The sequence below is a fragment of the Ixodes scapularis genome, unplaced genomic scaffold, assembly GCF_016920785.2.
Source record: "Ixodes scapularis isolate PalLabHiFi unplaced genomic scaffold, ASM1692078v2 PGA_scaffold2__306_contigs__length_199485367, whole genome shotgun sequence".
In the NCBI taxonomy this organism is placed as follows: Eukaryota; Metazoa; Arthropoda; class Arachnida; order Ixodida; family Ixodidae; genus Ixodes; species Ixodes scapularis.
The window spans coordinates 91,633,409-91,659,001 of NW_024609857.1; the positions used below are offsets into that span (position 1 = coordinate 91,633,409).

The 25,593-nt window shown below is 45.6% G+C and overlaps 1 protein-coding gene across 1 annotated transcript in view; it reads left to right on the forward strand.

The window, feature by feature from the left end:
* LOC120841081 (procathepsin L-like) overlaps positions 1 to 25,593 on the forward strand; it is a 54,040-nt gene that overhangs the window by 17,972 nt on the left and 10,475 nt on the right. The window contains exons 4-5 of the mRNA XM_040211908.2: positions 2,149 to 2,340; positions 13,841 to 14,003. Coding sequence (XP_040067842.1) covers positions 2,149 to 2,340; positions 13,841 to 14,003 — 355 coding nt within the window. The remainder of the gene's footprint in view (positions 1 to 2,148; positions 2,341 to 13,840; positions 14,004 to 25,593) is intronic.

Below are 25,593 nucleotides of genomic sequence, written 5' to 3' on the forward strand. Positions count from 1 at the left end.
GACATTTTTCACTTGGTGGGGGAGTGTCCAGAGTACAAAGACACAAGGGCAAAACATTGACCAACAGACATCGCATCTATGGAGGGGTGGACACATCCACCAGGCTCCGAGAGTGGCAGACGAAGAGTCTTGAAAGGTCTCCTGGATTTTATCTATGAGGCCAAACTGGACATATTCATATAGATTTAGTTACCTTTCCTTAGTGCCAGCGTCCAGATCTTGATATCACCGGCGCACTCCCTCATACACCCTTCCCTCTTTTCTTCCTTTTTTTTCTTTTACTTGACTGACACGGTCTGGGCACGAGCGCTTCGCTTTGACCAGCGCTTTAGACGCACGAGGAGCGGCCTTCAAATCGTCATCTTCGATTTCTCTGATCAACAACAAACAATAAAATTAGGTTTGTTGTCCACACAGCTGCAGCATGCCGCTAGTGGCGTGACTGTTCGATCTCCTCCCCAATAGAGGAGGCTATGGTTGGAGGCAGATCAATTGAAAGACCTCCCTGCCGTTCGTGAGCACGACACAATTTTTACATTAATTAACAAAATCACATCCCACCCTGAGATCATCCCAACCCAGCACGCGCATGTTCGTCGCTTTGAAAAAAAGAGCAAGAAAACGCACCTCATGTAGAAACATAAGTGACACTCGTCAAAAGTCTTTGCCGCGAATGATTTATACGGCCTGCAAGTTTGTCTGCTTTTGTTCTGCCCCCGACCAATGATCCCGTGAACTTGGCTGTATATTTATCACGCGTTGCCCGAGCATTCTCTATGTTTCCCTTTGATTGGCATGCTCCTCCTTGCGTTTCGATGCTCCAAAGACGCATTTCGGAAAACTTGCTCGCCGTATACGTAAAGAAATTGAAGGAGAGGAGAAGAGGAGAGCATGCGGTGGACATTAGAACGCTGATCTCTGATTGGAAGGATTAGTGGTAGATGAAAATGCTAGCTGCCTTTGTCTCTAATTGCTCTCCCCTCAATCGGAGCGAATTTGTATTTGTAGTATATTCGGGTCCACTCCCAGAGGTTATTCACTGGACACCATATTCGAAGGCGATGTTTAGAACGCATGCTTAGAACAAGCTCACATTAACAGACTGCTAAGACCGGCAATCTTGATGGTGCGGAATGCAATTTGCAAAAGAGCTGTGGAAGCTGGCTGTCAACACGCGCTCATCACTTGCCCGTGTCGACAGCCAGCAATGGCCGCCAGTGAATATACTCCCTATAGACCCTTTTCATGGTAAACGGCACCAGGCGGCGCTCCAGTCTTTGATGTTCCAGATAAATTCCGGTTCGTAAAAATAATGAACAAAGCCTCCCTTTAAACCGATGCTTAAGTTATCAATGAAACGTTTAACCACCAATTCTCCAGATGAACGCCAAAAGGACGAAGAGGCGCGAGATCTGTTAAAAATTTTCAAATTTTCTTGTAAGACAACTTGTTTCCTCCAAGACGTTCAACTGTACAGCCGAAAGCCTTAGCTAAATCTCCAAATTAGTTTTCCGTTCAACATTTATGTTTTCTATAACTAGTGACCTGAGCAAGCTCGACAGGCTGGGAAAAACGGAGCGGCCGGTAGCCACTTGCGACGCAAGCGGTAGTTCATGTTTGTAAACAGCGTTTGGTGATGAACGCCAAAAGAACGAAGAAGCGCGAGATCTGTTCAAATGTTTCTAATATTCCTTTAAACCAACTTGCCTTATCCAAGACCTTAAATTGTACAGCCGAAGGCCCTCGTTAAATCTCCAACTTTGCTGTCCGTGTAGCATTTTTGCTTCCTAGCACTGTTGACGTAAGCAAGCACGACAGGCTTGCAACACGGAGCGACCGCAAGCCGCTTGGGACGCAAGCAGCTGTTCATATTTGTGAACACTAAAACAGTCTGTTTACACTGTACACTGTAAAACACACCGGGAAACGGCTATACACTATATTGAGTAGGCTGCTCACTGAGGATTCTCAGAACGAGCTCACAATTATAGGTTCTTAAGACCAGTAATTTTCATGGTGTGAAATGCACATTTCAAAATCCCTGGGAAAGCACGCCATCAGCACGCGCTAAGCAGCTAAGCACACAGCTATGGCCGCCAGTGAATACGCCCTCAGGCAACTGGATTTTGTTTCGCCTTTTCTCGACAGACTGGAGCGCTCGAAGGCCAGTATTTCATTAAGACAGGAAAGCTGGTCTCTCTGAGCGAACAAAACCTGAACGACTGTTCCGGAGACTTCGGGAACCGGGGCTGCTGCGGTGGTCACGTGGACGCTGCCTTTGAGTATATCAAGACCGGAGGAGGTCTCGTCACCGAACAGAGCTATCCCTACACTAGCAAGGTGGGTGCCGTTTGCGAGCAAGTTAAGGGTGTCCTGTGCCTAAAAACATTCTTGCTTGTGTATCTAAGCGTTCCATTTTACATGTGCAATAAGTAAACAATTAATTAAGAATTTACATTCCAGACCGACGGCTGTGCTCAACATGACTGCAAAAGCCCTCGCTAGTAGTGCAAAGGTCTTGCGTATGATCTATGAAGACCTTATTATTTCCAGTATGTAGTAGAGAACTGCTCGCGCGACGGTGTACTAAGCGACAGACATTGGGAATGGTTTTACATTTTAGGCGCTGAAAATCTGTGACAAGGAACATGACAAATTGTTCCAAGCACCTCCAAAATACAGACTACGCTTACCTGCTTTCACTTAATTACAAAGGAAAATGAAAAAATTATTGTATTATTTTCAAGCGCGTCTACGTGCCTACCTCACCGCACGGTAGCCTGGGGCTACGCTATGCTGAAACTGCTCATTAGTAACCATGGCGCAAGTTGATCCCGTGTAGCAATGCACTAAAACCGCGACGGTGTGCATTGAGCTCTGAGCCTCTGACACAGAGATATCACTACTGGGAACGGTGCTCTGCAGGAACTTGCGGGTCACCATGCGCGACTCACGTTTCAGAGCACTGGTCACCAGGCACAGCACAAACACCACGATATTTTCACCACCCGCAAAACTATTTTGCCACACACAATGATGTCACCGGCGCCCAAAAGACGCTCGCCTTCCACAAAGCGTAACGACCTTTGTAATTTTTCCACCGCTTCTAAAAAAAAAAAAAATATTTGTTTTTCGAACGTTTGCCAACATCTCTGTCACATGTGATACGTTCCTGATCTGACCGTTTGGCATCTGTAGCCAAATAACTTCAGGGTGATTTCAGATAAGATCGACCAAAGGGTGGCTGGTCGACATTTTTAAATCAACTGATGTTTTTATATGACATTGTCTAGTGTCTGGTATAAACGAATCCACACTTAGTTTTGACCAGAAAAAAAAATTGGAGACAAGAAAAATCGTAAGGCAGGGAGAGGTGGACAGTAGCAATAACGCGCACTGAATGGAGGGGGCAAGTTTGAAAGTGAATAATTAAAACAATAAAATTAGGAGAATTTTAAAACTTTTTACAAACAAACTATGGGTACACCTTGCTTGTAATATAAAGTAATAATATTTATTAAAAATTTATTTAGTTTTCTAAAAATTGCCAAACATGCCTGCTCGAACGACAAATGGCAAACTTTGGAAATCTGTATCTCATGAAATAATTTAATCATTATTACATAACTTGCAGACATTATTTTACTAATATATGGCTATTATTGAAAAAATAAATAAGGTATCTGAGTGACACAATAGTTACAATATATTTAGGCAAACATGGGGAAAAAATCAAACAAAGAAAAATTCCAATGCGAATAAAAAAAAAAACACCACCTTCGATTTTTTTTAAATTTGGGTACCCTGTTATACTCTATTTCGGCATTCATTTCTATTAAAAACATGTTGCATCATCGCACTGTGAAAGAAGAAACAACTCCCCAAAGTAGGGTCCTTTTTCAAAGCCTACACTTAGCAGTGTCCTATACAAGAAGCAGTGTCCTATACAAGACCGGCAATCTTGATGGTGCGGAATGCAATTTGCAAAAGAGCTGTGGAAGCTGGCTGTCAACACGCGCTCATCACTTGCCCGTGTCGACAGCCAGCAATGGCCGCCAGTGAATATACTCCCTATAGACCCTTTTCATGGTAAACGGCACCAGGCGGCGCTCCAGTCTTTGATGTTCCAGATAAATTCCGGTTCGTAAAAATAATGAACAAAGCCTCCCTTTAAACCGATGCTTAAGTTATCAATGAAACGTTTAACCACCAATTCTCCAGATGAACGCCAAAAGGACGAAGAGGCGCGAGATCTGTTAAAATTTTTCAAATTTTCTTGTAAGACAACTTGTTTCCTCCAAGACGTTCAACTGTACAGCCGAAAGCCTTAGCTAAATCTCCAAATTAGTTTTCCGTTCAACATTTATGTTTTCTATAACTAGTGACCTGAGCAAGCTCGACAGGCTGGGAAAAACGGAGCGGCCGGTAGCCACTTGCGACGCAAGCGGTAGTTCATGTTTCATGAAACTTGCACAAATCTTTTATATACATTTATTCAGACGAGGTCATTGATAAAAAGAGCGATCGGTCACACAGTAAAAGGGAGGAGAAACTATATACAGCATTTTACATAAGCGTACAAAGTGGTATCATATTAGAGACTAATGATTTGAGAAAAGATGATGCAGTGTGAAGTTGTACCTTCCGGTATATTTTACATCTAGAGTAAAATAAATAACTGTACTTCCACACACAAAAACAAAGATATAATAGTAAGATATTTAGGTTGGCTGTGTATTTACGATTACAAACAATTTCAGGTGACGGATGCCATAGTGCCTAACTGGAGCAGCTTCGATGCTCTCGGTGTATGAATGAATCGTGGCGAGCCGATATATTTTATCCTGCTCGAGGATAACATTTTGGGATTTTTTTATAGTGATCAGATAAAAATTATTAGTAACCACCAACAAAAACAGTAGGTTAAATACCCCGTGAAGAAAAACGTGATAAATAAGATGTCCCTGCATTCAAAATGAGCAGTCCTTGGGAAATCAAATTCGGCACTTTACGCTAAGGTTTTCCTCGCTGTACCCATTTAATAAAGTTGCTTCCAAGCAGATCCGACTGTCCGTGCTACATATACGTCACAGGTCCCTTCTGTTGATGACTTGCTGAGCCGCCACGCGTGCCAAGACTGAATGCCAGGGAAGGCGCGCACCGTCAGCCACTCTTCTTTTTTTTGTTCACGATACCGAACAACCTCATTTTCGTCGAGATATACAAGATGCACGCCTTTCAGTTTCTTTGATAGAACGCTCACCATTGTCCTGGCCGTCTGAATTGCGCTTACTGAACGTTCTCTCAGGTTGTTCAGCGTGGCCTGGTGCTTCACGAGTCCGCCAACTCCGTCACATGCATTTTTCCCATGTCCAGATGCAGAAAATAACCACTGGGCTTGTGGGCGATCGTCCTTTGCAGATTGGTGAAGCTGGTAGCGATTCTTGAAATGACTGGCGGCGCCGTCACTTACGTACGTCACGTACGAGTATACCGCAACGTTGTCTTCAACCCACTCCTTCACTTTTTCTAGAGCCAAGCAAGCGTGAGCGGCGTCGTGACACAGGTCCTCACTGATGATGGCAAAGCTGTTTGTAGATTTTCTTGTCGTCACTACACATGTATATATCGAAACTTGTTTTTTTTTTCCAGTGATATGCTTGCACTTCGTCAGGAAGCACGATGGTCCAGTTTTCAGCAAAGTCAAAATGAAAGACAATGCTCCCGCGTTGCATGCACTATTTTTCATCGTAGATCGCTTTACCTTGCGTTTGCCGGATATGGTTGTGAAGTACCCAACTTCCAACCGTCACTTGGATGACTTTTAGGAAAGTCTCAGGTTGCAAAGTTTTTTTCACAAGGTCGCCGGACTCCCATGTTGCAAGCACAATCTCTTCATCCTCCGGGATATCAAGTTCCTGGAGTGTAAGAAACTGGCCTTTTGGGCAGTGATCACAGTCTCCTTGAAGGCACAGTTCTGTTGCTGGGTCGCACAGAAATGCCGAGTTCATTTCACCAGTGTTGAATGTTGAGCCTGTAACGTTCTCTAGAGCGGCAATACAAAGATAATAATTGGCGCAGCGCACACAAACGCACACTTCCTGGTGTGGAATACATTGGACCCATCTAGGGCGCAACGAATAAAATTTCGTTAGCCCAACGCCGGAATCGGGATGCTTGTCTTTGTATATACGGAAGGCCTCTCGTATTGAGCGTGTCATGAAGCGCTTTGGCACGAACGTTTTCTCTCCGTTGAGCATGACAGAGATGACGTCCTTCTGGTTGGGACTTTGGCGCGAACATTGTAGCTCGTCTTTCGTGAAGTACTCTAGGGCAGCAGACAGGTTCTCAGGGCTCACCTTGCACCTCGTGTAAGGATCCGGCTCATACCACACGCCATGCTTTTCCTTGAGTTTTCGGGATTTACTGATGAGGTACATTGAGGCCTGTGGAATCATCTTTTGAACCTCATTCTGCGTCAGTGTTGACGGCAGGAGTGTAAGCAGTTGACAACGTTCCCGGAGAGAGGTGGCGGTTTCAAAGGCCTGCCGAAAGTTGTCCACCCACTCAGTGCATGTGGAGCATGTTGGTTCGGACGACCCCGATGGTGCGTCCCTGTCGTACGCAATACGTAGCCTTGAGCGTATATTCTTGACAGCAACCTGCTCCAGTTCTGTCTGCTTTCTCTTGACATAGGCAGGCCTGTCCCGACTTCTTACGACGCTTGGTTGTCTCAGCGGCGACACATCTGTAGGTAGTATGCTGCGATTTAGATCTTCAATTGCTTCTTCAGCTGGCACAAATATGTCAGGGCACTGCTCTGAGCTTCGCATCGAGTTCTCCTTAGTGATGTGCATGAAGCAATGGTAGCACAGGTAGTCCGTCGCACTCACTTTGGTGGAACAGTCAGGCGGAAGAATTTGCTTCAACGAGTTTAGGTCCAACTCGCCAACACTTCGAAAATTCCGCTGCTTTGGTATAGTCTTTTTGTGTTTGCAAAAGTAATCTGCACAAAACACTCGTTCGGAGCTCCAGGACGTCTTCATAATGTATACATAAATAATAGAAATTAAACCCCAACTGATGGCATATAATTGCCAAGTGAAAGAACTACTGGGTGCACAAGTGACAAGTCCGAGGCTGAGGAGCTCACTCACTGCAAACGTACATTTGAAAAGAGAGGTCACAACTGAGGCTGTCGGCAAAGCTTGATCCACGTCAAAGGAAGAAAGAGGGAAAGTCTCCAGACAAAAAATTGTGGTCAGCGGCCTTCGAAAAAGACTTTCCGGAATCGCACTGTCGTCCCTCCACGCGCTGATATGAAAGCACCCGAGCTTCTACCACGTGGTTCATGACACAGCCTGAGCCTAGAGCCACTCGATATGGCAGCGTAGCTGCCAGAGTAGCGCCACGCTTTTCCCTGTGCCGCCTCTCACCGCGATTGGTCACACGCGGTACCATAGCAACGAGCTGAGCTGGCTCGGTTTCCGTAGCAACCGAGTGACGACTCGTCACGTGACCTCTCAAGAGCCGTGATGTCATCGGTAAGATGGCAGCGCCCAGAGCTGGTGGATGCGAGTTTGTTCGGTGCGCGGAGTCATGATGTGCCGCAGCTTGCCGACGATTTAGGGCTTCTTCGTGCTTTCTGACGTAGGTATAACGTGAAGATCTGAAAGAATGATACTTTATACCCTTTTTGTGCAAGATCGCTCTGGATATTAGCACCTGTGCGACAGCATTAGTAATATCGCCATAGCGGTGCTCGGGTTTCCGGATGTGTTTGAGGATCGATAAGACATTTAGCATGCTATTTTCGCATTCTCTTAGCTTTATTTGAACGTTGGAGTGTCTGAGAATTGATGCGAAATCTATGCGTCGCATGTTGGGCCTTGGGGAATTGGTTTTTGCCCCAGGTAACCGCATGATCACAAACTATTAGCGAGGAAGCTCCTGCGATGTTTACGTTTTGTACTAATCAACCAGGGAACCTGAGTTCAATCCCCACCCCTGCCCGTTTCGATCTGGATGAGCATCGTACCGGCCTGCGGTTGTGCATTACTTCTGCGTGGTGCACGTTAAAGATCTATAGACCCCAGGCTAGCGGTTATACTGCATTGGCTAAATTGCTCATCTACAGCGAGTGACTCGTCGCAACTTTGAAATGGCTGATCAACTACACGCTGTATAAATACTCACACAACTCCCAGGTATACTAATCAACGATTTTACGATATGCGCAGCGCAAGTTCGTCTGCTTCTTTTAATAAGGGGTTGTGGTGAGGTCAGAACGCCGAGCTCTGATTGGTTCTGAATAAAGAATAGTGGGTAGGCCTCAAGGCAGCTTGCTTTTAGGTCTACCCACTACCCTTCAATCGCAGCCACCCAGATCTCGGCGTTCTGACGTCACCACAACCCCTGCAAAAAGAAGCAGACGAACTTGCGCTCCACATAGCTTTCAGGATAAAATTTTTGCATTTTTCTAGCTCCCTTTGAAAGCCTGAATTTCTGAAAATCATAACGAAAGGTATACGGCGCATGTAGGGCCTTGGGGAATTTGTTTCAGCCCTGGGTCACCGAATAATCACAGCATTTCTTAGCGAGGAAGCTCCTGCGATCTTTAATCTTTTTTACTAATCGCCAATTTTAGGAATTGGCAGTTCTGAAGATTTTGATATAACTTGTTTCCTTGCAATAGCTTGCATTTGATCGCAGTGTTTTTTGGTTTGTTTTTCAAGTGAAAAACTGGCGTTTGCTCAAGTGACGTATATGAAATGACCTGCTATATAACAATGCATCAGCACATACTATTAAACTTAGATGCTCAGAGGTGTGTTTGTCTTTGTAATTAACAAGTTACAGACGTATTTATTTCTTACGAGCGCAATATTTTTTTTTCTGTAGCTGGGCCCGTTTTGTGCTCCTTAATGTCAGTGTGCTATGACGTTATCATCATGTGTTTATGGTTCTAAATATCCTCTTTACAATGCCTACAAACGCCAAAATGACGTCAGCCGACCCCAACTCACGCATTAAACACGAAAACTGCGTCGCTCGGATGTATGCGCTCGTCAGCAATCAATTCGTCCATGGATATTTGAATTCGCGTTCCTGGCCAGTGAGTGCCCTGACAAAACTTATCATCACTTGCGAATGCCAAGTTCTACGGTGCGCTTAAAAAGCACGGTGAAAGCTTGGGGTCATCGCACCAGTGCCCTAGCATGTCACGACTGCGTTATTTCACAGTTCTCTTTTGAGTTGAGGATTACAGGTAAGCAAGAAGAAGTTTAAAAATAATTTCGTGGCCCCTTTAACACGATTATGTGTGCTACACCAGATAAAAATATTGACTTTTTGAATGCGGGTAAACTTCCGAACGACCATTTGGCATGTCGGCAAGAACATCTCATATGCGACGTCCGTCTCTTTCGATGGCGTCAACAATTCCCTAAAGACCACGAGGCCGTCCTTCTTGGTTGAACCCCGTTGACGTCGCTCCTCACCAGTCGGTGAGAAAATCTCATCTTGAAGGGATGATCGGGTCTTGAAGAAGTATGATGCTAAACATATGCTCGCTCACTATGGGGCAGTCGTGCAGCAGTCATGTCCCGAGCCAATCGTCCTGTCGTGGCCGGCGTAATCGGATTTTGTTCCATCGGAGCGAAGTCCGAAAGTACTAGGACGGTGCGTTCGTCCCACGAAGCGGCCGCCATCCCGGCGGCGCCGAAAACCACTCGCCTTGTCCGTGCACGTACGATACCATAGCAGCTCTCGTCGCCCGACAGTCCCCGGGCTGCAAATCGTCTCACTTTTCAGAAAAAAACAGGCACCGTTCCTCCAGAGGTTCTTGCCGTGCCGCGATGACAAGCGTCTTATACCACTTTTCAATGAACGAATGGAGATATCAACTAGATTACAAAGGTTGCCGCCCGGCGTCGCTGGAAGCACGGTTACCATGGCAACCTCCCAGGCCCAAAATGGAGATCACTATCAGCGCTTCTGACGTCGTGCATCTAGATAATTTTGCGTCGTGTCGCTACTCTGGCAGCTACGCTGCCATATAGAGTGGCTCTACCTGAGCCATGTCGGCGACCGGTTCGAGAGGGGTTGGCGGTGGGGTTACGTTGATGGTCACTCGGATTAGCCCTTGCTGTACTGAGCTACCGCCTGCTGTGCCTTATCGCCGGCTGGTGTCAACAACGAGAACACACACACCCTGTCTACACCAAAACTACAAGCGTTCACCGCACACGCGTCGCCGCCGCTTTTAAGCTTTTGTGAAATTGCTTTCTTTTGCCGCGGAGAACCGCCTTATCTTAACTACGCGCCTGAAATCCTTCCAGGCGGGCGTACACAATATCAAGCGTTTCGAGAAATGCCCGTGGAGTAGAACTATGGGAAAATTCGGAGCCCGCGATGTCGATATCGTCGCCGTTGTGTTAGTACGCCGTCGCGTACTGCAGTCCCCCGTTGGGGGAGGGGGGGGGGCGGTCTTACTACGATAACATGGCGACAGCGATTACACTCTATGTATTTACGCGAGGCTCGAGTATTTGGGGATAATGCTGCCGGTTGGTGTGCCCCTTTGTGCCTGATATTATCGCCCGGGACGCCAGCGAGTGAGATGGCGACAGGCATGACTGCTCAGTAAACAGGCGTCGGCGGCCATGTTTTGCTGGTTGAAGCGAACCCCCTTGTCCTTGACAGCGAGCGGGGAAATGCGAAAAAAAAGATTGTATCGGCCGTTTTGCCAGAACTAGCGACGAGTGTCGTCTGCGGTTTCCGGCAACTATTTTGCCATAATCGTGAGCTTAGCGAGGAAATGATTTTTGCTAGCCACAGAAAACTACCACGCAGAAAGGGAATGCTTGAACATGTTTTTGTTCTGGATATATATCAGGGATATATATGAGAGAGAGAGAGAGAGAGATGAAGGTAGAGCGGAAGAGGGAATAGCATATAGTGTCGCAGGAGAATAAGGTAAACAAAGTTCCTAGTGGCCGATGGCTGCATGATCTTTTCTCGGATCACTAGTCCGTAATATGATACCTCTTTGTACACAGTAGTTTCTCCTTAATTTAAGTGTGTGAACGATTTCTTTAGTTATCATTGGCCACATCTGAATAAAAATATATAAAAGATGTGTGTTGGTTTCATGAAACTGGAACTCAGAGTCAGTTCTTGTATAAAACACTGCTAAGTGTAGGCTTTGAAAAAGGACCCTACTTTGGGGAATTGTATCTTCTTTCTCAATAAAATGATGCAACATGTTTTTAATGGAAATGAATGCCGAAATAGAGTATAACAGGTTACCTAAATTTAAAAAAATCGAGGTTGGTGTTTTTTTTTTATTCGCATCGGAATTTTTCTTTGTTTGATTTTTTTTCCATGTTTGACTAAATATATCCTAACTATTGTATCACACAGATACCTTAGTTATTTTTTAAATATTAGCTATATATTAGTAGAATAACATCTGCAAATTATATCATAATGATTAAATTATTTCATGAGATACAGACCTCCAAAGTTTGCCATTTGTCGTTCGAGCAGGCATGTTTGTCAATTTTTAGAAAAATAAATAAATTTTAAATAAATATGATTACTTTATATTACAAGCAAGCTATACCCATAGTTTGCGCCTAAAACGTATTAGAGTTCTCCTAATGTTATCGCTTTAGTTATTCACTCTCAAACGGGCCCCCTCCATCAGTGCGCGTTAATGCAACTGTCCACCACCTCATGCCTTACGATTTTTCCTGTCCCCAAGTATTTTTTCTAGTCAAAACTAAGTTTGGATTCGTTCATACCAGACACTAGACAATAACATATAAAAACATCAGTTGATTTGAAAATGTCGACTAGCCATCCTTTGGTCGATCTTATCTGAAATCACCCTTCATTTAAGCACACTGACCAGCGTCAGCGAGCAGGCGCATGAAAAATCTATGTACGTTTCTTCCGCCATCTTGGAACTAACGCCCTGCCATCTATAGGACGTTGGAGCTGCGAATATCACGGAATAATTGACGTTCTCTATAGTCAACTATATTGGACTACATTCCGTCAACCTAAACACCTTCGAAATGGCTGCGTTCGAAACTCCAAGGCAACTATATATGGTGTCTCAAGTGGACCTTCAGCTCTAAAACGAGCCGAAAAAAATCGACGCGTGCACAGAGAAAGTTTAAGCTTTCAAAGCGCACCGAGCAGGTGAATGTAATGGCGAGTTCCACTGGTCGTTTTGGAGCGCGCCGGGATCAACTTTTCTGGAGCGAGCCTATTTCCCTGTGCGATCGGGATCGAGACCGACGTGTTTCACTGGTCGTTTTGGATTACCTCCCGCTCCAGATCTCGATCTGGATCCGAGAAAAGTCGCTCCCACGATTTCGGCGGATTCAGCAGGAAGCCAGCCGGGCGATCCCTCGGCGCGCACACGTGACTTCCTTTCTCGTGGGGCATCTCGTCTGATCTCGCCCATCTCGCCTCAGAAGAAGAAGCACGTCGCGGGCTGGGCTCCTCGATTGTCTCGACATCAGAAGAATCCGTAATGGCCGCTTGCTTACCCCTTGGCTCGACAGCCGGTTCGTTTTCCAGGAAGGAGAAGAGAAGGTATTTGCCGCGCTACGGGCATTCCGGCAATCTTTGCTAGAAGCGCCTAGGCCATTTCCTGCCGCTCGTGCGTGGAACACGTGTTAGCGCCGCGATTGCGAAAACGTCTTCGAAATGACCGCGGCGACCGCGGAAAGGGGATTCCCGGGCAGCTGAATGACGGGAAAGCATCCGCCGATGCCGGAGCAGTGGTCATGTTCCACTGGGGATCCGGAGGCGGCGCGACCAAAACGCCCAGTGGAATTCGCCATTACTGTGTGAAATCTGAAGGCGTAGTTCTCTTCCTGTAAAGAAATTAGGTAAAAATCCTTGCCAAAGTCCATGTTAGGCCCGTTCGCAGACGACCGAGTCACTGACGCGATGTAATTTCCCGATAGGCAGAGCGAGCAGACGCGGACCTTATCGAGAGATGGCGCCACAAGTTAATGGCGTCGGTAGCTCGGTCGTCTGCGCACGGGCCTAACGTCGAAATTGAAGAGTTTTTTTTTTTTTTTTTGCTCTAATTTTTTACAGAAAAAAAAATACGCGTCGAGGTTTCACACTGTATACTGTGTGAAACCTCAAGGCTCAAGCAGGTCAGCCTTATAAGGCTGACCTGCTCAGTGCACATTCGATGAAAGTGCACTGATAAATGTAAGTGCACCCAATATATATATACACCCGAGAATCCTAAGTGTAATCCTCCACTCTAGGCTCGCATTTTGCGATCGCAGAACCTGGTCTTCACGGATAACGGATATTTAGTTGCCCCCGTGCCTAATCATTACCAATTCTGTTTCATGTTGAGAGCGCATTCATATAACTGAGACCATACGATTCGCGCTGGGCGCCTCCAGTATACAGAAGAAAGATCGCATTTGATGAACGTTTATTTGACGTCCTCGTGCGCCGGGCTCCCATATACACCGCACAAAATAAAGCCAGCATACACTGTCCTAGGCACGTGCCTCTCTCTTATATGATGATCACAATGGTAACACAAAAACATCGTAGTATGCGTAATGCAAACATGCTTCAAATGCGCTTGAGACGTCTCCGCGAATAATTCTGTCACCATTATCTGCGGAGGAACTCCGTGTATTTTGCATACGATGCATGATGTACAAGCAGTGCAACCGCGGCTTTAGCCTTCTTTCTTTTTTTGGAAACGGGGGGGATGGGGAGGGGGGGCTAAGTAGAGAAGCGTATTGTTATAGCTTACGAGCGTGTGCAAGTGTGGCGTTGTTTGCAGGACGATGTGTGCTGCTTCAACAAGTCTAACGTTGGCATGAGGGTCAGTGGCTTCGTGGACATCGAGAACAGCGAGGAGCAGCTCAAGAAGGCAGTCGCAACGGTTGGCCCAATATCTGTCGCCATCGACGCGAGCCTGCCCTCCTTCAAACACTACATGGGAGGTTCGTATCGTATTATTTGTTTTTATTACGTTCGAATTATTATGCTGCACGCGTTTAAAAGAAAGTTAGAAAGAAAAGTGTTATAATGTGTAATAATGTGTGCAATGCAGTACTAAAAGGACAGTTGTCATTTTATTGAGAAGACATTAAAGCCATATGCACAGCGCCTTTACATAAAAAATCGGTGTGGGTACGTTTATACACCCTAGGACTTAATCTGCCTCAACGGGCGACTTGTCTCCTAGCTGTAGATGATAAATCTAGCCAGTGTTGTACGTATACCGCTAGCCTGGAGTCTTTAACGTGCATCACGCAGTCGTGACGGGCCAGGGGTGGGGGACTGCAGAGCGTGTATAGAGAGCGTTCGGTCTATGGGAGGCGCGGGCAGGTCCAGGGTGTGCACCAGACCCAGAAATAGGGCTTGACATGCTCTCTTGACCAACCAGAAGCCGAAAAGAATCCCCTGGCGGTGGTAGCAAGAAACAACTTATATCATTTGTATACTTTGGAGTATGGTTTTATAAGCGCGTAAGAGTTAACTGTTGTAACTGCCTATGGTTGAAAATAGGGTGCACGTGCTGTTTCGATTATGATCATGTAGAAGGACGTAAGAAACGAATGTGCCGCCAGTCTTGTACACGTTACTAAGAAAAAGTAATCGATTACAATTACTATTACTCTTGGCTAAAAAGTATTCGATTAGATTACTTGATTACTCGACGGCAAAAGTAATTGGACATTACTTAAAGAAGTAATCGTTACTTTTCCGATTACTTTATTGTGTGAAGACACATCTTTAGCGCTCATAACAATGACCTACTTCCAACCTATATTTCACATTTGCACAAGTATTGAAGAAGAAAAACTGGCTCCCTCTTCGTGGTCGTTGCACCTTCACAATGCGGACATAAGCATAGAATTTGTTTGAAGACGTTTGATGATTTGGGCGTTCGCCAGTGTGTGTGTGTGTGTGTGGGGGGGGGGGGGGGGAGCGGAGGGGGTTCTAGATCTTGTTAAGCTTGAGCTAGTGTTGTCGCTCAAAGTTTGCGTCGCTCATTTTATTATTCACATGTGAATGAGCTCGCATGTTATACAAAGAGCAGCAGCTCCAGGATTCGAAGCGGATCATGTGTAGTATCCATTAGCCGAAGAGATCGCCCCAACCACTTCTCAACTCGAAACATATTGCTTGTCACAAAGACCACGTAGGAGAAATGTGGAAATATTTCAACTGCTTTTGTTATATTTTGCATCCGCTTTAGGCATTCTTCGGTTCTGGTTCTCTTACGGGCCGCGAGTAGGTACCCTAAGCAGGATTTTTTGTTATTTTTTTTTATTTCTGTGTGTGTGCGTGAGGGGGCTAGTTTGAACGAAGGACTCACAAAGCTACATTCTGCTTCCTCAAACTTGGCCCTGAATAGCCTTTGTCACTCACTGGTGCTTCCCACTCCCAGTCCCAACTAAAAAAAAAAACTAAAAAAAAACGGATATTTTACAGAAACTGTACATAGAAAAAGATTGACCTCGTTTCCTACAGCTCCGCAAAAATCTTTCGTCTTTCCGTTCGAAAAAAAAAAGAAAAAAAAGAGCAAATTTTATTTTTGTCGTTTCATAAAAAAAAGGCGTGTGCCCGGGGGGGGGGGGGGGGGGGGGGGGGGGGCGTGGACAAATTGTAACGGTTACAAGTAATTTTATTACTTCAAAAAGTAATCAGATTACTCTTCTGATTACTGCCTAATAAAAGTAATCAACTGATTACAAAATTACTCGAAAAAGTAATTGATTACAAATAATTTGATTACTTGTAATGCGTACGGTACAAGTCTGTGTGCCGCTCGAACTCTGCTTTGCTCGGAAACAGTGTGACCACTTGGACGGCAGATTCCCCGCCCTCGGCGCCTGGCGTACGGATTACGTCGATCGTTCAGCTAGTCGCACTCTTCCACCACGATTTTAGATGACCGTGATTGAAACATCACGTGCACCATATTTCCAACCACCGAGAGTTACTCTGACGCACTTATTAAGTTTATTTCTCGCGACCACCGCCAGGGTATTATTTGCGGCTTTTGGTTGGCCACACTCAAATTTGTGAAGACGCTCTGAAATACACCCAGCACGCTTTCGGCAAATAACGTCTCTTGATTTGCGTTTTACACTTCCCAATGAATGACCAAACTCTGTATATACGGCTCTGGGGGACTGAACCCAGTCTGACTGGGTTCTGCAGCGCAAGTTTTCGCTCCACGTGATCCCAGCTGTTGTGCGCTAGCTCACTCGGCCACCGATCCGACTTCGCACTTACATACAAAAAGCACAGTGTTCGCCGCAGAATTTAAAGGGACACTGACAGGGCATTTATGCTCTCCAAGTTTTTTTATTTGTACATGACATATGAGAGCCCAGATATTCAGAACAAAATTGGTTGCTCGAAATTCGTTTTCTTTTCGCCCGAACGGCGATCGAGAACTGACCGGTTTGAGTCGCGCTCACTCTCTTCTCCGTGGTCACGGGCCGTTTTCTATAATTTAGACCGACGAGGTAAAGCACCTTAGAGCACTGATCTCTTTTGTCGTAGGCTGGATTGCGGATCAAGGCTTGTCTTGCTAGGGTCGAGTGGCACCACCGGAGGCCATCACTTGACACCAGCTAATGCACAGGACTCTACGGGGAAAGCGTGAAAAAGTGCCGTTTCCCCCGCTTCTAAACTGTTTTCGGCACTAAAACTTTTTGGCTGCTGTCCAGGGGACAAGCAAAATAGCTTGTGCACAAGCATTAAAACTGACAGCCCTCACAGTCCTTATAAATTAATGTTTTGCGGTCGAGAGTGACTCCGCTGGGCGAAAAATGTAGTGCAATTCAATGAGACAAGAGTCACCTAGAGTTACCGCGGAGTCTGTGGCGGTTTCGTCAAGTTGGGTTTAGCAGACGACAAGCTTGAGGGCTTTGCTGCGCGGAATTCCCTCACCCCCGGAAAGCCGCTGTTAACATGGAACTTTTTCGACATTTATCAACTTCTGGGTTCTCTGAGGGTGGTCTTATTGACGGCAAGTTCCTTTGTTTACTCCACTACGAGAGCAAGCTTGCCAGCTCAGCCGTGGGTACTCCGGCACGTTTAATTTTCTTAATCGGCGTTCGAACGCTTAACAAATACCGATTCGATCTCCAAACACCCGATATAATGATCGCAACACATCATAAAATACTTGCGCGTACAAGCTTCAATATTCCTACTTTTGTTTGTTTTTCCCATAGACTTGAGTGTATTGCTTGGTGTCAAGTAATGGCCGCCGGCGGTGCCACCGGTGGGCTCCCGATCCACGATCCAGCCTACTACAATAGAGATCAGTGTCTTGGAGCGATAAAGTGGCAGCTGAAAGTGATCCCCAATTGACCGCCCCCGTGTTGCACATTTTGACCACTAGACACGTGATGTTATAGTTTTACCTCTGAATTTTAACTAAGTACCGCGCACATATAATTGCTTATTGATCTTTAATAACAGTACCGACAAGATAAGTTAGGCTTCGTTTGTTTTCAGTCCAAAGTGGGCTTTTACGACAAAAATTCGGGAAGCTTCGCAATGCCCCCGCTAGATGCCGTCAGCTGCGGTGCTGTATTTTACTGTATTTCAGGTTTCTACCGGAGCTAGACACTGATCTCTAGGGCTAACAATAATGAAAAAAAAAATAGTCTAGCATTTTTTATAGCGATCGCAATACAAATATTGGCTCAGTTTTGCGTAAAAGCTTCAGGATTTGTTACCGTTGCGCGTCTAGTGGTCAAAATTGTACAACAAGGCTGCAGCCATGAGGGGGTCATTTTTTCCTGGTGAATAGGATATTAGTTTATCTCTCTAAGCCCCCTTTACTTCGCTGGTTTAGACACAGCCACCAAAAAGAACCAAGGTCGTGGGTAATCGAAGGCACACACTCACTACTGAAAATAGACAAAAATATGATACTCATTCTTTTTTATGGATTCTGAAAAGCTGAAAATGCAATGACTGAAAACAAAAAATTGCACAGCCACGAGACTTCCGGTAACTTTCTCATCCTCTATATTTCTTCGTCCTCCCCAGCCCAGTTTCGGTTTCGGTTTTGAGCAGTCGAGCCCTTTTACCTTATTAAAAATATACGTGACGCTGTAGTAAAATATTGATACCATAATAAATCGCCTAGCACTGGCAAAAAATAAATGGGCCCGAGAGGGGGGGGGGGGGGGGGGGGTGTTAGTGTATCTTTAAGGCACAATTGTCTGCTGACAGGCCTAACGCATGTTCGAGGAATTTCGGCTTGATACATGTAACATGTGTATGCCTAAAATATATGTGCAGACTGTTTTTTGTACGCTGTGAGCGCGCCTCAACAGTCGTTTCGGAGACTGAAGAAGAGCCTGCCATTTATTGATTCCACCGCTAGATTTAGTGGAGAAACTGAATTGGTGTATTGGTCACATGATGTCAATTTCCCAGCTAGTGGAAATTGATGTCGTGTGACTTATACACCTAGCACGGAAAATAAACATGAAATGGTAGTGTTCCTTTTTTTTTCTTTTTTGTCGTACTACTCAGCACACGGCTCAGTACCCGGTTCAGCACCCGGCACTGTGTCGCCATGCTTCGGACGGCACGTGAGCTATCGGATCATTGCCGAAATTCATTTGCGGTTAGAAGCAAACTTGAAAATGACGTAGCCGGGCTCTGATGCCTATGGGAACCAACAATCAGCCGGAACATCGGTATTCAGCACCATGTCGCTGTACAACAAACCTAATCGAAATTCCAAGCTAAAAACATGATTCTCCTGTAAAGCTCTCAAAAATATTAGGCGCTGGATAAAATCGGTCATTCGCGTAAAGTCCTTACTTCGAACTCTTTATATTCACGTTCCGCCCATTGAAAAACACGGAGAAAGAGCCCAAGCACGCACCTGTTCTCACCGCACTTCTGTTCAGTTCCGGATATGATTGTCCGTCTGCTAGACTCACCGTCACCTTGGCAACAAAGCGTCTTTTGAACAGAGGGAAACGCCAACGCAGAAGCTGAAGCCAGCATTAGCGGATTTCATTTGCCGAATATCGTCTGCTAAAGTAAACGTGGCGACTCTAACCAGTCTAACCAGAGCCGTACACGCCGGCATGGGGGTGACTGTGAGCGCGAGGAGCGGTCGCCTGGCAAACCCTTAGCGGTTCCGACGAGGCTCGGTACAAACTCGGGCCTCAGATTATAATTAATTTTTACCAAGCGTAGCGGAGTGAAGTGAGAAGACGCTCCCTCGACCTGCTTCCGTCATCGACGGCTAAACGCCTTGAATGTCTGCGTTCGTGTGTACGTCCAATCAGAAGACACTTCGTTGCCATGGTGACGGTGAGCCTAGCACGGGGGGGGAAGAAAAGGGAAAGAGAACGCGGCGCAACGCGGTGGTGGCCTTATTAAAATCGCTTACGTTGCCAGCATAAGTTTTGCAGCGAAGTTGCCATATACGGCTAAACGCTCGCAGTTCCCGCCCTCAGTACACGTTGTACATCTTCCACACTTTGACACCGAATAACTGGACGAACGAGGACTTACATTTACTTCAGAGGTCACTCTCGCCGTTTCCTCACCGTCGAGCAGCCGGATCAGCTGGCGACATGCAGCGGCTCTTCGTCATGACACGGTGTTGCGGAGAGCAGGGTAAAATATAACTACACCGACCACCGAAGCAAACGCACTGTTATCGTAGATCTTGGCTTGTGATTGCGCCTTTGTAGAACATATTATTCGTTTTTCTGGAGAGACGCAAACGACGGGCATAACAAAAATTGTTTGCGTATTCCGCATACCCTTCAAAAGCACTTATTCGTCACCTTGCGAAAAGCGCGAAACACTGAGTCAGCACCGTCCTGACTTCCCCTGTCTTTTACCTGCTTCAGAGCAGTTTGTACCTGCTAGCAGGTATGTCTACTGAAACGGCAACTTGAAACTAGTTGCAGTGCCAGAGAGAAAAGAGACAAAGTTGGGAAAGCTTGCTCGCTCTTCCTAAGTTCTCAGCTCTCAGGTGACTGTACCATAATAAATGCTCCAATGCCTCTTTCCAAAATAAAAAAAGAACTATGTTCACTACGTTAAAAATGGCCTCAGTTCATGCATCTGTGGGCAGGTAGGAAAACTTGCCCTAATTTATTCACACCGCATGATGAATGCAACAAACTCCCACGAAGTTTACAGGAAAATATCGGTGGTGGAGTTCACTGTTCAATTAAAACGATATAATTTTGCTGAAAACGCCCGCAGCATTTTACTCACGGTATGCGTCGGCAATCTTTGACGTTTCGAAACGGAACGAGGGAAGATTTACTTTTAAAGACGCTCGCTGCGTCCTCCCGGACCGGCTGACGACGACGGGACTGAAATAGTTGAACCTCAAACCCTCAACCCCACAACAGCCAATTTGCGCTTCGTGTTAGTGTGGCTTTCTACCTCCAAGCACCGCACCACCTGGGGCGTTGACTGTCTTTTGTGCAAAAAGCCGAAAACTACGGAACCTGTATTTTTAGACAGCTTTCTTTTTTGGGACGTTCTCCAGAGAACTATTAAAAAAGATTTTATCTTAACGCCGCATGGTCTCAGGTTCCTTCCGGCTCACAAAGACATCGAAATTCCGGTTGACCTTTTGATGCTTCTGGGCCTGCATGCAATATGGCGCAGTGGAATGGCTGTAAGGCATGCTGCCGTGGATGCGCGGCCTGTTCGATTGTATTTTACGGAATCTGTTCGCCGGCTGAAATATATGTACGACACGTTAGAGTGTCCGCCCGACTGGGTGCCAATATATTAGACGCTTTGGAGAACTTGAGAGAATTTTACATTTATGCTCGAGCCCTATGTACGAGGTTTTATCATTGTAATAATCATTAATTGTTGAGTTTGTAAACAAACAAACAAAAACAAAAAAAAAGAGCCGCCGTGGCTTTGGGGAAGCGTGCCCGTCTGGCACCCCGGAGGCCCGTGTTTCCATTCCCACCCTAACCGAAATGTGCCAAAGTTTCTTTTCAAAGCCATCAATGTATTTTGTTTACAGGACCCTCCGTGAGAAATTTTACCTCAATCCGAACATTTTTTACGTATTTTGCTCTTTGCGCCGTCGGCCATCTTGGTACCATCGCTCGGTCACGCTGCTGACGACGCCGGACTTTGTTGTAATGGCGCAAATAATCTTTTTACATTAAAAGTCTTGACAAGGCCATCAGCCCCTTTTTACAGTTGTCATCGGTGTGTAGGATCAGCGTAATTATAAAAAGCAATTATATAAAAAAAAGAATATTCAAATTTACATTGCCATTGCTGAGATCACATTCATTACCATACAACGTCAGCGTTAATCTAAAATTCTTCATTTCTGTTGCATTAAAACAAAAAATATATATATAAAGATATACGAAAGACATTGGTATATTTTTTCAACATCAAATTATCAATGCAATTAATTATTATTGAAAAAAAATCAAAAGCACTATAAGAAAAATCTAAATCTGCTACCCGCTTGCGGAACACTTCTGAAGTTTAGGTCACTGGGGCTAAAAAATATGCTTTTACCCTTTTCTTGGACATGCGGATTCTTCAACTTTGGCGTACATTTCAACAATATTGGGGTGGTTAATTATAAGGTCAGATAATCGGTAATCATGTTTATTTAAACTATCATCAAAACGATGAGTTGTATAGAGCGCCTCTGTTAACACCCGTCTTGAAAAAATATTCTGCTATTGTTTGTTTTATCATAAATCCAAATACAGTCAAAGACTACAAGATGCACAAACACACACACGCCTACTAAAAGCTCATGGCCACGGTGCGTGGTTGGGCCGGTTGATTTGTTCGGTGACAACAAACGGACTAAAACACGTTGAGCTCTGTGACGTAGTGTTTTTGGATCTGCTTGATTGGCCTCATTGACCTGTTATGTCGGCTGCGCTCTGACTTACAGCGAAAATGAATTTAAGCGTTTATGTCGTGCAAAAGCTCTTTTGGTCACGAAATGCTGACAAGACATGTCTTATACATGGGCTTTATCATTTGATGACATTCTTCACTGATTTATTGAATATGTTTTTAATTCTTGACTAGTTATAAAGCTAGCTACTAGCTCGTGAGCCTCTGACGAAATCGCTTTGCCAACCCTGCGGCGCGGAACAAGCTAGTATCAAAGAACAAAATTTGCCCAACTTGGCACTCTCGCTCGGGTAAATGAGCTACACTCTGTTTCATACTTAGCGTGCAACGCTGTCAAAGCTACTGGCGCGAGCGTGGGGCTTGATCTCGTTAATCATTTGCACGCGTTCTCGCGCAAACAAGACCATAGAACAAGCCACGCGCTCGCGCCAGTAGCTTTGACAGCGTAGCACGCTAAGTATGAAACGGAGTATAGGTGGGCTCCGCTTCTCGGCGAACTGGGTACTGCTAGCATCCCTGGCACATTTTCTGGCAGATGTGTCAGCGAGAGCACGCGCTGAGCGCTGAACGTTCAAGGGCGAGCAGCAGAAAGGAGGAAATTAAGAGCAGAGGAGGGAACATCAGTGGCGCGAGCCAGTTCTCTGGCCACACGTACGAGTGCCGCCATCTACAGTCGGTTACAAGTCAAGAAGGTAGAGCGGCAATTGCCCTTCAAAGGGAATCTTGTATTCCTCCGCCACCAGTCGCGTCCCGTTGTTTCCGTGACGTCACGACCTGCCCGAACCAATCTCCTTCTGGCAAATGAATATTTTCAACATGGCTGCCGGGCAGATGTTCTACGACTCCAGTATCTTGCAGCAATTATTCTGTTTTTAATGCGGTTTTTCAGTTACCCGAGCATATGTCGCTAAGTCGTAACCGCGTCCACTTTTATTCGCAATAGGTTCTGCGCGACAGCGTGAGAATCCAGCGATAGCATTGCCATCGAAAAGTTCGATGCGGGAGTAAGGCCTAGCATCGTACAAACGTCGAAAGCCGTCTGCTTCTCTGCTTCAGGTTGCGCCTCAAAATCGTGACGGCATTGGCTTTCCTTCGCAGTGGTTTCCGTGGAGCGACGTTAAAATGCAGCGATCACCAAACTCGTCTTTATAAGTGTAGTGGACTGTGCGGGAGGGGCATACGTGAACTGCGAACACAGCAAGTGCCTTAACCCGATTTCGACCGGATCTTTGCTGTCGTTAATAAATAATCTGTCTACTGAAATGACGCCTTCGAAGCAGTATGTATTCATCTGTGAAGCGTGGCGTCCTTGTAAAGTTTCCGCGTCGCAATCAGCTGCACGGTAATCTATGACTGCGAGAGTACCCGCGGGTGCACCCTCGTTCGCAGTAATGAGCTGTTACATACATGTGGCATACAAATAATAAAGCCAGTGACGCGTATGTTACAAACATTTAATTGACGTTGTTTTGGACGTTAAGGAGCTGATGTCTTCTTTTCAAAGAAATATCAGAGAATTTTAGGGACGCAGATTTGGTTCTCTCAAATGCTTCCGAACATTCTGCTTGCTCTCAGAGGCCCTGTCAGTCGTTTGTTTATGCTTCGAAACCCGGGTACGTAACGCGTGTACCCCCACTCGCGTCGCGTCGCGGCCTGAGGTATTACCGGTAAACACGAAGCAACTTTTTTAATTTACTTGAGAAGGAAAGTTTGTCCACAATATTGTATCGCAGCATTGGTTTAATAATTTGTGAAAGATAAAAAGTATGTAAATAAAAATTGATTGCAAGGGCAGCTTCCCACTTCATGAATTGTGGCTTTCTTATATGCGAAATATTTATTTAAATAAAAAATTTTAAAGATATCGAATACTCCAATGTCCTGATCTTGGTCCGAATGCAAGTGGCCGAATGATTTGTCTTTATTACAATAAAATCAACAATGTTTGAATCAAGCAACAAATCAAACCGTCTAATTACATTTTTGATTTATGTTTATCTCTGCATTATACCAGGCCGTAGCCACGAACGAGCTCTTCAAAGTCTGCCATCATCTTTCTGGTCTACCTTGGCAAAGACAGACTAGTGTAAAAAACATATTGAGTTTCTTGGAGGCAACTTCGCAGTCCTCATTGTCAGAGCTTCTATGGAACCATCGGAAAGAAGGGTCCCTGTCGTTTTATCGGCACATGTTGCATCAACTTTTCACGGCTCGTTTCATTGACAGTGATTGTTTCATCGATACTATCACACCGTGCTGTGAACTTTCATCGACACACAAATTGCACGCTGTAGGAATATTTTGTTTTGCGTTTATCACTCGGGCACATGTTAAACTATCCGACCCACCCGGTTCACGACACTTTGCGGTGACAGTCTCCAACAGTTCATTACAGAAATGTGGACCCACCCAGCCCACCCGTGCATGCCGCTTCGCAGCAGCGTGTAAGGGTGATCCTGCCTCCGAGCATGTACCCGTACCCTCGCTCACCAACCAACCAGCGCACCCCTAACCAAACAAAAATGTTGTCGACGAAACATAGCAAGACATGTCGATGAGCGAGTGTCGATTAAACAATCTGTTGATAAAACATCGCAGCGTTGATGAAACGAACTGTCGCGGAAATGTCATTTGATGAAATGAGTGGCACCGCACAAAAAGCTTGTTTCCGAGCCGCGTTACTTAAAAACTATCGCAGGCATCATTTTTAGATACTTATTTCCAGACAAAATGCACTATAAAGAAAAAAAAAGAAAATAAATTTCACGTCCCTCTGCTGTTAAAGTTCACGACGTGGAATTGGATAAGGAGTCATCAGGCAAATTTGAAATGGTTCTGGACTGGACAAGATGGACTCGTTATCTGCGTTATTGGTGCAAAAGTATGACGAGTACAGCGGGCTCGGGCCTGAGAGCTAACGGTTAACGTGGGGCTCCCCAAGCCGAGTGTTATGGCAAGTGCACACCGACAGTGGGAAGCGACCACCTACCTATCTGATCTCGTTGCAAGCCTTAGACCTCAGCCTTCAAAGGGCTCTGCATGATTCGTCGTAAGGTATAACTTCTTAGCAGCCCATTAGACTGATCCTACAATTCTGCTCCAACAGTACATCCCCAGTCCTCCAAGGACGCGACCCACTTGATCTGAGTGCGAGAAGGGACCCCAAATCGTGACCTGCACTATATATTTGACATCCGGGTCAGCTGATGGGGGCACTACAGCAGCACCAACGGAAAAGGGGATTACGCTTGTTACAGACTACGGCATCAAAAAACCCAGGAATGCCTCCATTTGTTCTAAACCAGATATAGAAGCCACCGAAGTACTCAAAAACGACCTTCCAGTACTTCACAACCCTGCCCTCGGCAACAAGTCTGGCTGTAATCTGTGCATTGTGGTTCTTATCGGCTCCAAAAAGGTTCGATTTAATCCTCTACATTGCACTAGAATGGGAGGCTTAAAGCTGAGGTCTCTATGGAAGACCGTTTCACTTTATCGCAGCGTTTCTGAAAGACACGATATCAAGCTTGAGTCGAACTGAACTAGGCCCAGTTACTGGTATTGGCATTTCCCACATCGCCGTCCTCACACCAATCCTTCATCAATGTTGTAGCCGACTTTCCCTCACATCAAGCAATCGGTGCTGTTTTTACC